This window comes from Pinus tabuliformis, chromosome 5_1 (assembly GCF_031772625.1).
Source record: "Pinus tabuliformis cultivar Carrire ecotype Pingquan chromosome 5_1, CPIR1, whole genome shotgun sequence".
Lineage (NCBI taxonomy): Eukaryota > Viridiplantae > Streptophyta > Pinopsida > Pinales > Pinaceae > Pinus > Pinus tabuliformis.
Genome location: NC_142305.1, coordinates 878512629 through 878528050, shown reverse-complemented (window position 1 = coordinate 878528050; position 15422 = coordinate 878512629). Strand labels below are relative to the sequence as shown.

The 15422-nt window shown below is 36.8% G+C and overlaps 2 protein-coding genes across 4 annotated transcripts; one reads left to right on the top strand and one right to left on the bottom strand.

Moving 5' to 3' along the window:
- Window positions 1-9402: 9402 nt before the first annotated feature.
- LOC149167626 (dormancy-associated protein 1-like) lies at window positions 9403-10930 on the top strand. Of its 2 annotated transcripts, XM_089433057.1 has the most exons (3): window positions 9403-9633; window positions 9833-9961; window positions 10542-10930. In XM_089433057.1, the coding sequence occupies exons 1-3, from the start codon at window positions 9531-9533 to the stop codon at window positions 10616-10618; spliced, it is 309 nt and encodes a 102-aa protein (XP_089289183.1). In that variant the 5' UTR covers window positions 9403-9530; the 3' UTR covers window positions 10619-10930. The 2 variants fall into 2 exon arrangements, 1 of the variants encoding a protein (XP_089289183.1); XR_016260948.1 differs by lacking the exons at window positions 9403-9633; window positions 9833-9961 and adding an exon at window positions 9968-10380 and having other exon boundaries at window positions 10542-10584.
- Window positions 10931-12810: 1880 nt separating this feature from the next.
- Window positions 12811-14862, bottom strand: LOC149167625 (uncharacterized). 2 transcript variants are annotated; one of them, XM_089431568.1, is made up of 3 exons: window positions 14126-14862; window positions 13959-14021; window positions 12811-13876 (listed from the first exon to the last, which is right to left on the bottom strand). In XM_089431568.1, exons 1-3 carry the CDS (start codon window positions 14477-14479, stop codon window positions 13868-13870), a joined length of 426 nt encoding a protein of 141 aa, XP_089287694.1. In that variant the 5' UTR covers window positions 14480-14862; the 3' UTR covers window positions 12811-13867. The 2 variants fall into 2 exon arrangements, with proteins under 2 accessions (XP_089287694.1, XP_089287693.1); XM_089431567.1 differs by having other exon boundaries at window positions 12811-14021.
- Window positions 14863-15422: the final 560 nt, after the last annotated feature.

Below are 15422 nucleotides of genomic sequence, written 5' to 3'. Positions count from 1 at the left end.
CTCCCAAGCCCTTTCTGGTGGACAAACTGGAGGAAACCCCTTCCATAGAAATCATGCACCCATCGCTGGATGAGCTAACCCAAAATTTTGCAGATCACGCCATCATTTGTAGGTTCAATGGGCTATGGCCACGCACAGCAGACCTCTACCAATGGCTTCACTCTAATTGGACCAACAATTGCGAGGTGTTGTTATGCTCAAAGGGCTTCTTCATCGTAGTGTTTTCTCTTGATGAGGATTACCAAAAAGCTTTAACTACAGGCCCATGGTTCTGGGGCTCAGTAGGTTTATTCCTCACCCCCTGGTTCCTAGATTTCGATCCCGCTACAACAATCATCACCAAGCTCCCTATCTGGGTCAGACTTCCAAATCTCCCGACACACCTATGGCATTTCGTTGTATTCCAAGGGATCGACAATTCTCTAGGACGCTTTCTAGACACAAACATCTCTAGAGGGGAAAAGGGCCTATACACCTTTGCCAGAATCTGTGCAGAAATAGATATAAGCAAAGGTCTCCCTGACCAGATCAATCTCAAAATCGGAGACTTCCATTGGACTCAGAACTTGGATTACGAGAACACAGCCTTTCGCTGCCGAAACTGCCATCTCACAGGGCACCTTCAGAGTTCTTGTCCCACGATGGCGGCCCAAAAGAAGAAAGTAAAGCCTAAGCAGAAATCCAAAAGCTGGAAGCCTCATGATCCTCCCCCCATGGATGACTTTGATTTCAGCTCGGATGAAGAGGAAGAGGAAATGGAAGGAATGGAAGCAAAGCCAGCTCAGGATCCGCCTTCGACTGATCCTAAGGATTTATCTGTCCCACCAATCTCTCAGAAAAGAAATCATGAATCCTCCACCTCGGATTCAGACAAGGAGCCTTCCCCGACAGCACAACTCAGTTTGCAAATCATGCCGGTTCAACAGTCTCCCCCTGATTGGGTCAAAGTTGGGAAAAAGAAAGGGAAAAAATGCCGAATAGTTGATTCTACACATGTTGGGTAGAATCCTCTGTTTTGTTCTCGCTCTCCTGTTCTTCTTGTTTCTTCCTTGCTCAGTTCAGCTCTCTTCTCTTCTTCGTTTAGGGGCCGAGGTGGATAGCATATCCTTTCCGGCAGCCTGTGTTCTTGCCTCTCTTGGATGTAACTTCTTATTGTACCATAATTCCTCTTAATAGAATTAGTTTTTACTGAGAAAAAAAAACATGATACTGAAAGTCCTTACTGGAAAGAAGCTTTCTCCATGGAACTTTCGAACTGCGACATTCTTGGACCAACATTCACCTCCAAGAGGAAGGTGCATGGTTATTGCTATGAATTACAAGTTAATTTTAATTTCCTAATATCCCACATGGCCTCTCCTCCCATTAAAAGAGGCAGAAAATACTTTCATGAATTCATTGTGGTGTCCCTGAAACAATTCCCATTAGCCTACTTGGAAAAACATAGCTAGAAACTCATCATTTGCATCAATAAGTTTGGCCCCAAAAAAATCGGTTCATACTATGGTTGGCATGTTGCGGGATGAGACTAGAAACAAAGCCAAACAGGGTTGGAGAAAGCACAAAGACCATCTATCAAATCTAAGTTGCAAAGCTCTTAGGACCAAAATGAAAAGGGATGAAATGGGGGTTTTCTTAGAGAAGCCTCTTGAAAAACAGAGGAATGAATTGAACAATTATCAAGTACTAGCTAGAGTTAGGGCCATGATGGCCTAGGGATATGAGCAATGAGTGGCAGTCAGGGATATCGAGCCATATGACAGTTGGCATTACCATGGGTTAACACTCGGGATTTTGGTTTCTAGGGGGATCAATGAATATATGTAATAACATAATGCATCACTCGAAACGAGTATCTTCCATAAGTGTGAATACATGAAATAGATCACCAAAAATCATATATTTAACTCGAAATCAATGGACCATTAATTGGTGGATGTGATATGATTGAAGTGTTAAATAATGAAAATAAAATGTTTAAACAACATACAAGGCCACCAATATAGGGTATAAACCTTATGTTATCACCATTGATCCGAACATTAAAACTTTTAAAATCACACATCATACATTAAAGTATTAACATAAGAATCGATATGATAGTTTATATCCTATTAACATTTCAAACTGAATTAGGGCTGCTACAAAATCTATGATTCTCTAGTGACCCATAAAATAAAAAAAATTCTTACCATTAGGAGAAATAAAAAATTCATTAATCATAACAACCAAAGAAAATATCCTTTACATCACCGATGAATGAAAGAATGGACCATAATATGTAACACACATCATGAGCAAAAGTGAATCAAAATGATGATTAGAGGAAAAGATGCAAAAATCAATCCAATACCAATACAATCAACTCAAAAATGACAAAATGAGTAAATTTTCTAGGAGGGGCCCTTTGTTTCTTCAAAAATAAAATGGAGTAGGGTGGTCTGCCAACAAGCCCAAGTTATAAATTCCTCATTCCAATCTTTGTCACTAATATTCTTTCCTTTCACATATAACCTCAACATTTTCTCCATAGTTTCCTCAAACACTTCCAAAAAACTACATCCATTTGTGGGATGAACAATATGTCGAGTTAACTGATCATAAGTACTAGTTAAGAGAAAAATTATATCAGGGTCGAAATGAACACCCGACAGTGCATGTCTAAGTAAACATGTATTTAAGAGATGATTGTCTGAGCTATCTGATTCACCATTCATCTCTAATTTAGCTCTAACAACATGCATGTCAATGTTCTATATGTGAGTGTCACATATTTGTGCTAGTATACTAATGAAAACTTCATTCTCATGTTCAATAGCTATTCTAAATTAGTAAACTTTATGGGATAATATTAATGTAATACACTAAGCCTTTTGGAAAGCTTACCTGTTTCCTAGAGATGAATGTTAGGCTTTTACATTCACTCTAAGCTCAAAATTGGGATCGAAAGATAATTCCTTAGAGTGTGGTAATAATCCAATAAGGATTGAAAAATGCAGGAAAATAAGAATTGATAACCTAATAACCTCAATTACGAGTAATAATTCTCGTTAATTTTCACATCACACCACATTTACATCTCACTACAAATTTTGGTATTAAATTAATGTCATCATGTTACTCACTATACCACTTTCCATCTTTTATTACGCAAACATCCCTAACAGATCTAATGACCCAAACATCTTTTATCTAATGGCCCACATCCACATTAGATTCCAACTAGAAAATGGTTTTAGAATGGAGTTGCGCTCTGATGGCATCCAACGGCCATGATCTCTTTAATCCATCAATCCAACAACATAGCATGCCCCACCCAACGTGAATGCTAAAACAAACTTGCACCCCCAATAAAATCCACCAGCGCTAGTTAATTGCGATCAATGACCACCATCACCTATCAGAATCCAACCTATTCGACATTTAATATCAACTAAAATACCATTATGCCACCTAGCCTCTCATGTAAAACTTCCACGTCATCACTCATGCCACTATGTATATTAATTTATTTAATTTCCTGAACCACAATAATATATACAAATTTGTATTTATATATTTCTTTTAAATTTGGTCCCTTTACATTACCTTGATGTAGATTACCACATATTTAATAGTTTTGATTTCTTGTCAAAATCGATAGCTCACAATGATTGCAGGGTGCCACCCCTATGAAGACAACAAGCACGGAGGGGGGGAGCCACACTCTGGGTTCCACAATAGAATTTTTCCACCTCAATCTAATTGTGGAAGTTTCAGTTGCAAAGATCAACAATTATTGTACATTGCAGGGGGTGGGGAGGGATCCCCATGACCTTATTAGGATGGGAGGGGGACCACAATCGTTGTTCCGCTACCTCCCATAACTATGCCTTCTGACAAAAATTCCACTATTAACAATTTGATTTTCTGAATCAATGCAGGTTAGCCAAATGAACCCTATTTCCCATAATGTTTGCACTTCTGAATATTACCAAAATCTGCCTATTGTTTTGGTTCTGCAAAGATGCATTGAGACACCTAGCTTTCCATATCCATACCCAATCAATTACTTCAATGATGATGTTTTTTATCTTATTTGAACACTTCCTTTCACACACACTTCTTTGCTCTTTGTTTTGTATAACTTGTATTTGTTTCAAACTTTAATTTGTGATATTGATATGGATTGAATTAGATTTGTGTGTAGCCTCAATATTTTATTAGTTCAAGGTGTCACTCAAATATAACTACCATCATTTATCATGACTATTGGCTCTTATTTTAGTTTACGTTTGTTTTTTTCCCCGAGTAGTTGTTAGTTGTTACTCATATTGAACCCCAATTTTTTTTAGTAGTGTTGATAATTCAATGTTATATTTACATTGAAAAAAAGATAATATATTATAAAATTTAACAAAAGAAAATTGGTCAACTAGTTTGTTCTTCCAATGATTAAGGTTTTACTCATAAGGAGGAAACCCAAACTCTCTTTGAGGAAAATTAAAGTGAGAATTTTTTAAAATTAAAGTTAATTTAATGTATCAAATCCTCTACGATACTATTTTGACGTATCTCCTTTGGAATCAGATTCCAAATAGGGTGAGCCCACCTAAAATAGTGGTGGCGACCAACCCACCCATTGAGTTGATTAATGTAGTTAATTACCCCCCTTATTTCACAATTGATATATATTTTCGACAATTGATTTAGATAGTTGACCACGTGCAAAGACTTTTGATGTAATATGTTGGAACCATAACTGTGGATGCCCCCCTCTGCGCCCCCCTGCTTACTTAATGGACATAGTGCCCCATCAAACATCGATCTATGTTGTGAAACCTTCATTCTCAACTAATGTCATCAAAGCATTAGCATAGATTGTAGTGTCCATTGAAAATCAATCATGGCAATTACAATAGGTATAGGGAAGTTTGATCCTTTTGAGTGGCAGGTATTTTTTGATATTTTAAATGATTTTGGATCAACCCAAGCCTCTTTATGAACCAATCCAAGTCTGCCTTGATTACCAATGAACTTGATGTGGATTGGACATTAAATATTGTTGGTATTTTTGGGGTTAAAGTCACGTCCTTGGATGAGGGATTTAGGTACCTCGGTTTATTCTTAAAACTGAATGGATATATGAACCAGGACTATGATTGGCTTACACAGAAAATTGGAAAGTGGCTAAACATGTGGACTCACACATGGATTTCACTGGGGGCCACCTAATTCTTATCAATTTTTTCCTCCACAGTATTCCTATTTTTTGGATGCACATTTACAATCTCCCAATGGGTGTTGTTTGAAAAATCAATTCCATTGTTTCCGGTTTCTTATGGACATGCCCTCATCTGATTCGTAACTTCCATCTTGCCAGTTTGGAGATGCTTAACACCCCTGTCAATCAAGGCTGCTTGGGCCTTTCAGATATTACACTTTTCAACCTTGCATTACTCCTTAAACAAATTTGGTGAGCTGTCAGTGGTGATGACCTTTGGAATCAAATTATTAAGGCTAAATATCTTCAGCACAGGGATCTCATTGGATAGATTCATGTTGGTGCTCCAGTCCCTCCCAACATCTCCCACTCTTGGCAATGTCTTCTTCTCTCCAAACATTGGTTTTTTTGGAATCTCAGATGGGATGTTGGCTCAGGATCTATCCCAAAGATAGGCCTGGACTCTCTCTCTGGAATGACTGGTTCACATTTATTGTCTCCTCCCCCACATCTCCTTTCTGCATAATCAAAGAATTTTTGTGTTTAAAGATGTAGCTAATTTTTATCTTTCATCATCTTCATCCTCCCATTGGAAAGATGCATTTGAGCTTGAGATTCCACTACCCTTGATCCTAGAATGGAATCTATACAGTTCGAATCTCAAGCTATCTGGGATTGTCCTCCCTCCACAAGAAGACAAATTAACTTCGTTTAGTGGCTCACAATAGGGTAAGGTTATTGTTCATGAGGCATATCATATTATATCCCAACCCCATAGACAAATGTTTTTCCCATGGTTTGCCCGGTCTTGGAAATGGAATTTACCTCTAAAACTAAAGTGTTTCTCCTGGTTGGTGGTTCACAACTAGATTCTGAATTGGAAAATCTAAAGTAAGAAGGGTTTTCAGGGTTAGGGCAAATGCTGTCTTTGCCTTTCATCAAAAGAGTACATTGATCACCTCTTTATTCACTGCCCCTTTGCCACTTCAGTCTGACTTGTGTTCTTTGCTTAATAAATATTCCTAAAAATTGGGACCGCTCAGATATTGCCACATGCCTTAGCAGATGGACATAAGACCACAAATCCCATAGGACATTAGCATTCTTTATAATTTGGGGGATTTGGCAGTCTAGGAATGCTCAAAATTTTGATGACGTGACACGTTATTTGTGGAGGACATGCAACAAAGTCATTTCTTTCTATTTAGAGTTTTTCTCCTGCTCGTAATTTATGGTCTTCTTATCCAGTGGATTTTTTTGATGGGGCAACCTCTCTTGGCCTATGTGGATGTGGTATCGTCATTTTCCTTGGGCCTGAGTCTTCGTACATATTTCACTAGCACTATGGCTTTGGCACCAACACTCGTGTTGAATTAATTTCTCTCTGGGGAATCCTGTTTTATGCCTCTTGGCTCGGCCTAAATGATCTTAGTATCTTCGAAGACTCTAAATCTGTCATCGATTGGGCAAATGAGAGAGGATCCTTAAACTCTCTAAATCTTAAACCTTGGCAAAATAAGACAAAGGCCTTGATCCAAATGCTCCACATCGTTTCCATCTCGCAATCTACTAGAACAAAAACAATGCTATTGACCGACTATCCAAGGATGGATGTACCTCGAAGTTTGACTAGATCAATTTTCAGTTTTTTGACAATGGCTTTTTGCAGGGATCGGGACACATTTAGCTCTATTTTTTTGTAGGGATCAGGACACATTTTGGACCACCTGTTTTCTATTTGCTTCTTGTCTCTAGAGTAGCGCTTTATCCTGGTTTTTTTTGCATGGGATGAGACATCCTACACTTCACTAGATAAGTTCATGAGAGGACTCCTTTCGTTTTTTTTCCTTGGGTTTACTCTCCAGTGTTTTTTATTATTATTAATTATCTAATTATTGCATGAAGGTAGCTCAATGTATTTGTAACACACCTCCTCGCATATCTACCCAATTTCACCTCCTTATCTGGGGTAAACATGAGATGAGGGGCTACTATGATAAGACCCAACCTCCTAGATGACCTTAAGGAAACAGAATTGACACAACTAGACCTTACTGACTTCTTCCTAATGCCACAGGGCCCCCAAGGGCTGACACACCCTTCTTGGACCTCAACCATTTATAGAACTCACCTTTTTGTTGAACTAGAGCCCCAATCGCTTCCTTTCCAAGCCTTCCAAGCGACTAAGATTCCCTAGTCGCTCACATGAGCCTTCCTGAGTATGACTGTAGCTTTTTTCTACTAATGCAATGCTAGCAACTGTGAGATTTGAGGGTATTTTCTAGGGCGGGGGCTTAACCTCTACCCAAAACTCTATGAAACTTTTAGAATTCTTAACAGATATGAAGACAATGCTTTTGATAACAAACTTGATCAAAGACTTGACCTACCCTGGTCGAATCATGACTGGCATTCTGTCTAACACTTGGTAAGCAACCTACAGTTCATGAATGCAAGTCTGAACAAAGGGACTGAAAAATTATCTAAGGTTTAAAAAGAAGGGCCACTGCCTTCTCACATTAGCTATTATAACACCAATTAGATCTTGCATTCATTAGTCATTCAGTTTCAAATAAAAACATGAAAAGAGCCATGATTGAGAACTGTCATATAACCATGCTTATAACCAACATATAACTAGATAAATAACAATGAGAGAACAACCATTAAAGCCACATAATAACAAGTACATTTACTCATCAAAAGCAAGAGAAACTTAGCTCTTATTAAACATAGGCAAAAGCCAACTAGGTTTGAAGCTTCCACGAACCACCCAACCATAGATTGGTTGAACCATATCTTTCTTTCAGCCAATCACCCCCATGTCATATTCCAAGCATGAATAGGATCTCATGGGATAAACCAATCCATAAACAACCAAGGGAATCCAGAGGTTAAACCACCTCCACCCTCACCATACTGTGACCTCACCTAAACCGGTGCCGAGATCACAAAACTAAACCAAGCTTGGATGCTTCGGAATTCTTCTCCAATACCTTGAGGAATTTTCTATCTCCACCCTCAGGCTTTACCATGTATCTCATCATTACAAATCAAGAGATTCATATGCCTTTGGGAATTTCCTACGACCGCCTCACCCGGATCCAAAATCTTCTTACAATCCAAAGCTCCAACCGAAAAAAGTTCCATCACACCATGGCTATCCGAAAATGACAAAAAAGCTACCAAAAGCTACCTAATGATGCTCTGATGCCTTTTTATTAATGACGTCTCTAATTTTCTTCAAGTTTCCTCCTCACATGCACCCGTGACCTTTCACCTCCCTTTTCTCCTAATTTCCTTTATTTTCATAAAATAAATGTCAATTAATATCCTTTTGTCTTTTCAAAGCCTTAGCCATTGTCTTTGCCAATTTCTGGTTAGCCATAAACACAAGAAGCCATGTCCACTAGATATTTGCCCAACATCTAAGTTGGAATAAGTGGTGATTTTATTTTACCTTTATTTCCCATCATGGGGAGGTGATCCAGTTCTAGGGTCTCCCTCTTCTCAAATCTTTTTACCAAAACTTTTATTACATAAACTTTTAACCCAAGTCTATTACAATCTCTTTGTACAAAACTGATAATAAAACTCTATTAATTTTCATATACTAAAAAGTGTACCAATATACTCTCTTTATCAATTAATTGAAAGTGTTTTTTCGTTATCGAAAATAAACCAAAAATAATTCCAAATGTATAGGATGAAATTCAACGCATTCGAATATAAATCGAATTTCCATCACACATCTCTCTTTATCAATGAATTGAAAATGTTTTTTCATTCTCGAAAAAAATAAAATAATTAATCCAAAATGCATAGGATGAAATTCAACGCACTCGAATATAATTCGAATTTCCATCACAGAGCCCACAGGGAAGGCCATTTCAGTGAAGCCCACATATTCAAGCCAAGAGAGGCTCATGTGATGTGATGTGAGGTGAGGAGGTGATCTGATTCAGACCAGACAAGCTTACGATTTGGATAAGGTTGTAGGTTCTGTAAAAAGAAATGGGTTACCTTCACCTGCCTTTATGTCTCTATGATCTCAATCCACGCCTTCCAGTCACATCACCACTTGCTTGCTGCGCGCCAAAGTCGCACACCCATTTGCCGTGACCGACTGCCCTTCTCTAAGGCTTGTCATCTTTATCTTTCTCTGTACGTAAATCCATATTTAATTCCTTTCCCTCACCGACCTCTAAACTTCTGTACTATATACACAAACTCAATGAAGAGAAAAAGCTGGATGCCTGTTTTCCTGGTTCGAAAAGTAGACTGGGACTGAAAATTAGCTGGGTTTTCACTAAGAAGTGAAGCGATAATGTTGGGTAAGATATGGGATGACACTCTCGGAGGTCCGCAGCCAGACATCGGCCTCAGAAGGCTTCGCAACACTTTCAATCTCAGCCCTACCCGTGGAGGAGGTAACTCTTTTTAGTGGTGTTTTTTTTTTTTATAACCATAGTGAATTGGTAATTTTGGGAGTAATTTGGATAAGGTCTTGATACTCCAAAAACTAAACTAAATATACTAAGTAGGATTTGTTATTTATTATTAACATCATTAACCAGCCATATATATATTAGATGTTGTAATCACATGATGTTGATGAAATGAGTGAAGGGGAAGGGAGTGAGGTAAATGGTGCGAAAGGAAAGCAGCCTAAATTCTATATTCAACGCTCGGTATCCATGGAAAGCTCTGCGAGTCCGCCATCTTCACCAACTGCGGCCTCTTCTCCATCCCCTTCCTGTGAGTCATGTGAATGTTTTGATTTGCGTTAGGTCTTGGGTTTGGTTTGGTATGTTTGAGTATATAATTTGATTGCAGATTCTAGAATATTTTAGAAGTTACTATGTTTAAGGTTTAATATCCATATTAGGTTTTGGGTTTAATATGTTTAACCATAATTTGATTGTATATTTTAGAATGTTTTAAGAATCTAACCAAGTCATGTCAAATAATTAATTTAGTTATTGTCCCATAAATTTTCAATATATATCATGGTATGTCAAATAATTAATTTAGTTATTGTCCCATAAATTTTCGATATATATCATGGATAATGTATGGAAAAACGTGGTCCACCCCGGGAATAACATCAATACCAAATCAATTGGATATGAAAATTTCGACAAATCAGAGCCCAACAGTCCTACTGTTTATGATTGGTATCGTTTTCTTCTCTGCGGTTCAATTTATGTGTTTTTCTTCTCAAGTAAAAATACTCCATTCGAAAGAATATTTACATGTGTAAAGTTAATATATATTTTCTGGGTGGCATTGTTAAATCATTTTGGGCTCTGTTTTTGGGATGAAAAATTGCAAACAGGTTTTACAGTGGAGAGACGAAATCGAAGTGGCTCTGAGGGCAACTTTCTCCATGGATGTCACAAATGGAAACAGTAATGTAGAGTCTTCGCGTTGGTTCAGAGGGTATCTTTTAGTCTAGTATTTACATTATGTGATAAGAGGCATGAAATATTGTACACCATACAAGCCAGCACAGCGAGGGTGGCAGCCATGATCTTTATCACACTGCCACCACCTCTTGATTTGGTGTTACGTACATGTGAAAGAGAGTCTGGGGACGATTGAGCAACTTTTTATTTTCCAGGTTTAGAGGGAAGCGAGGTTGACAAATTTGATCATGAAAATGTGCTTTTGCCATTGTGTAGGTTATATTCTAAAATATAAATATGTTTTTGGAAGTTTAGGTGAGGTATTGAATATCGTGAAATATATACATATATTCACATATATGGATTAACTGTCTTGTCTTATGGGTTATTTATTTTTCTCATTTTATTTTTTATTTTTTATTTTATTTATTATTTTTTGTTATTTTTGTATGGTTATGTATAATTTTTTAATATATAAATGATTTTGAAATTTCTATATATATAATTTAAATTTTACATTCAAATATTTTTTCTCAAAATTTATTTAAAATTTGAAAAAAATAATAAAACATTTCAATTTTAATTAGGTTATTGATTTTGGTTTTTTCCAATCACACAATTTTAATAATCAAAAGATAATAAACAATGCTGATTTGATAATCAATAATAATAAGATATATTTTAATAATCAAAAAATAATAAACAATGCTGATTTGATAATCAATAATAATAAGATATGTCTGAACAATTTCAATTTCAATTTTAATTAGGTTATTGATTTTGGTTTTTTCTAATCACACAATTTTAATAATCAAAATATAACAATTTTAATAATCAAAATATAATAAACAATGATTGATTTGATAATCAATAATAATAATAAAATATGTGTGAACAGTTTTATAGCTCATTCATTTTTCTCATAAATTTATTATATTTTTTTTTTTTTTTTATCTTAATACATATATATAATATAAAATAATAGTTTAAATTTTAGATTCAAATATTTTTTTAATAAAATTCATTTAAAATAGCTAAATAAATTGAAAAAAATAAAATAATAAAACATTTCAATTTCAATTCATTGATTTTTGTTTTTTTCAATCACACAATTTTAATAATCCAAAGATAATAAACAACGTTAATTTGACGGTAATAAATAATAAGAGTAGACAATGCTATTGAAAACCTATCTATTGATAGTAGCTATAATAATTGAGTTTGAGTTGGGCAATTTTGAATATTTCAATACATTGGATATTGGCCTTCCAAAAATAATAAACAACATTAATTTGATAATAAACAATAAGAATAGACAATGTCATTGAAATCATATCTATTAAAAATAGCTATTGTCATATCCCTATTTGCAACTACCCTGAGTAAAAAGTAATTCTAAATTAAAAAACTTACGAATCAGTTGTTGAACCGATTCTTGAATCAGTTACTGAACCGATTCTTGATTCCTGTAAAATTGAACGAGGGGATGCTGGTCGGGGTATCTTTGATGGAAGAGCGTGAAACTGAATAGGATTGAAGGTCGCGTGTTCGATCGGTATCTTTGTTGGGAGACGTATGAGAGTATATAATAGAGGCAGGCGGAAAACAGAAAAAAGGAAAGAGGAAAAACATTTTTCTTTTGGGATGCTATGGCTGGTTAGGATCATGAGGAAAAGAACTTCCTGTACACGCTAAGTCTGGTTAGGATCAGATAGCGTTACTGGCGAGTCCAGTGTTATTGCGGTCGAGTAGGACCTGCAATTGCTTGGGGGTGGAAGATCAAAGAGAAGTCTTCCTACGGTCGGGAGGTTTGGCAAGCAATAACAAGTAGGTTGCGGAAGAGCAGGTATGGCTCACAATGCTCACATCTACTAGAAATACTTCTGTTATTATTCTGTGTTGAAGGAAAAACCACTGGTAATAACTGCTACTTTCTTGAGAATGTATGATAAAGATGAGTAATTTCTATGACACAGACAGAGACGGTTATTAGCTGTTCTTTCTTAAGTATAAGATGTAAAGAAGGTTAATTTCTTTAACTCGGACAGAGATTAATATTAGCTATTCCTTTCCTGAGAATAACATAAAAGCAAGAATAACTCTATAAACAGAGATCGATACTAGCTACTCATTCATAACTGAGTATAAGGAAGAACAAAAATCTTTTTATTATAACAGTCTTTTGCATATAATAGAGAATGCAGTCTTTCGTATTATAACAGAGAATGCAGTCTTTTGTATTATAACAGAAAATGCAGGGATAGGCCTGCGATAGGGAAAAACGTAACCCATTCCAAATGTTTTGCATCCTTTAGCAAATAAGAAGCTAAACCAAACGTACAGGCCTCCATATTGAACGAGAATATACAGTTCTGTAAAGATTACTGAGAAACCCTAAGACGTGTTCAAGAACCGAACCATGAAACATTACACAGCAACATTTTAAGATGTAATGGACATAAGTGTTCCGCATCAAAAAGGAAACTATAGACTACCTGAATATTAAAGCTTAAACATTCACATTCACAGCAATGTCGAACTGGAGTCTTCCTTCACGCTGTAATATATAAAACGCTCGAATGAATAAAGGTGTTAAATATAGAAACCCCGGTGTAAAGCCGTGAGGAGAGCCTCAACGGGGTATTTGAAACAGAACGCATTCATATTACTCTAAACATATTAGGTAAACGCTGAAATGAAACATGCACCATTCTTGTATAACATATGTATAAATAATGGACGCCGAGGACAGAGCAGGGTAACCAGGGTTACATGCTCTCTCAGGCGGTTATAGCCGGTGGAAACCCTGACCTGGTAACTATTGCAGCGGGAGCTTATGCTCCGCCAGTGGAGTAACCAAGCCGGAGTCGAATGGCCTTAGGGTCATTCATCTGAACGGTAGTAAAAACTCAAACATGCAATAAAAGACCTGGAAAATACATTTATATTGTTCATTGGAAGCAAATGGCACGGCCCATTGGAACAAATGACCAGACGGTCGTAAAGTCACTATATCCATATACAACAAAGACTAAACAACCATTAGAGCCGAAGCCGAGCTCAAGAAATAATATTAGACTGTTTTTCAAAAAAGATAAAATGTCAGTACTGTGTCTGAGACAGAACTGTAAATCATTCATGAGCCAGTAATTCAACCCTCGGAGTCCTAGCGAAGGGTTTTAATATACAAAAGGTTAACACTACATGCCTTCAAGAGACCCTGAGCTTGTGCAGGGAACAGATTTGAGACGCAGTGTCAGAACCCCTGTCAAGCGGACGAGCACAACTTAGCCTCTAACTACACAGAACTTGTATGTATAGCGGCGGTAAGTGGGGTTGAAACTTACCTGTCGGTGAGGAAGACGAGGAGAAGAAGAACCCTCGTCCCTTATGGCGGAGGGATTCCATTCCTGCACAAAAAAACTACACGCTGTTAGCATCATATAAACCTGGTATTAAAACTGTAAGGAATCCAGAGCAAAGAAACTAAACAATAATCATAACCGAGCTGCACCTGGTTTCTGCAACACGGTATCTTATCTTCAAACAGCAATGAGGATGAATGGTGGCCCGATCTGCATGCCTGAGGCCAAAGACCGATGTGGCGGAGCACCATGAGGCTACAGAGCTGGAACGAGGCGGAGGAAATGGAATAAACATTATGGCAACCCGAAAGTTTAGACAAGTTATAAACCCTCCAGAAGGTCACCGACTCGTGGCTCATTGAGAACCCTTGATCTGCAGAAGGAATTGTCAACCATTCAATTGCCGGTTTACCGTGGAGGTTCTCTGGCGCGAAAAGCATCAAGGCCGAGGAGTCAGGGCCATGTACAGGACGCACATGGCAAGATTGCCATCTGCCACACATCTTTCCAAATGGACGATGGAGGATGCTTACACCTGGTCCGAGAATACGGTGGCCGGACAAACGATCAAACCCGATCTCTCGGGATATGTAATAAACATTCCATGATCAACATTGCATACAACCATATATATTGCGTGGTCAACGATTAATCTTTTCCATAAGCCGTGGATTATGTCTATTTCATTCACATATAATTAAGGTATAATGTATATTGAATCATTGAAGTCATGAGTGTGGGGAACGTAAGTGGATATATATGAATGCGAATATAACAACATATATATCAAACCATGAATATAACAAAGTAGCAATGTGTAAGTATTGGTAAGGTTTGAATGCATCCAGTAATGTGTAAGTCATAGTAATAATGCTTAGGTAGAAAAACTAACATTGCTGTATTATAATAAATAAATAAAAAATTTATTTGTGGAAGCGTGACAAATTGGTATCAGAGCTAAAGGTTGCAATACTGGCGCCTTTGGGAATTGGTAAGCGGAAAGGATATTGAAGTACGCCATTAGTAGGCATTAACTCAGGTATGAGTTTAATCATTCGCATATTCATTTGTGTCGTACACTACTTTTGGTATGACAGGTGTGATTCATGTTTATAACTTCTTTGAGAAGTAGGTAATAAGTTGTTGCATAACTACATTCATAACATTGGATTCCTGATGAGGAAAAAGACAATGAAACTTTTGTCGCACTTAAGAACAATATTGAACACTCATTGAGGAAGTGACAATCAACTACCAAGTTTTAATTTGCAAATATGGCAATAACAATGATGCATAAATTGAACTAGATTGAAATTACAATGAACGAAACTTAATAGGCTAATGCATGAATATAAATCAGGGGAAACATCCTTGAATAGGATGAAAAATTGTTTTAAAAAAAAAAAAAAGAAAAAAAAAAACATGCAATGAGTCAAGCAGCGAGAC

Bases quoted from the DNA above. Each gene is read 5' to 3' on its own strand.
- LOC149167626 (XM_089433057.1), top strand. From the start codon at position 9,531: ATGTTGGGTAAGATATGGGATGACACTCTCGGAGGTCCGCAGCCAGAC. The intron at 9,634-9,832 runs GTAACTCTTTTT...AAATGAGTGAAG, and splicing joins CAGCCCTACCCGTGGAGGAG to GGGAAGGGAGTGAGGTAAAT. The intron at 9,962-10,541 runs GTGAGTCATGTG...AATTGCAAACAG, and splicing joins CTCTTCTCCATCCCCTTCCT to GTTTTACAGTGGAGAGACGA.
- LOC149167625 (XM_089431567.1), bottom strand. From the start codon at position 14,479: ATGTGTGGCAGATGGCAATCTTGCCATGTGCGTCCTGTACATGGCCCT. The intron at 14,022-14,125 runs GTGCAGCTCGGT...TTTTTTGTGCAG, and splicing joins TACCGTGTTGCAGAAACCAG to GAATGGAATCCCTCCGCCAT.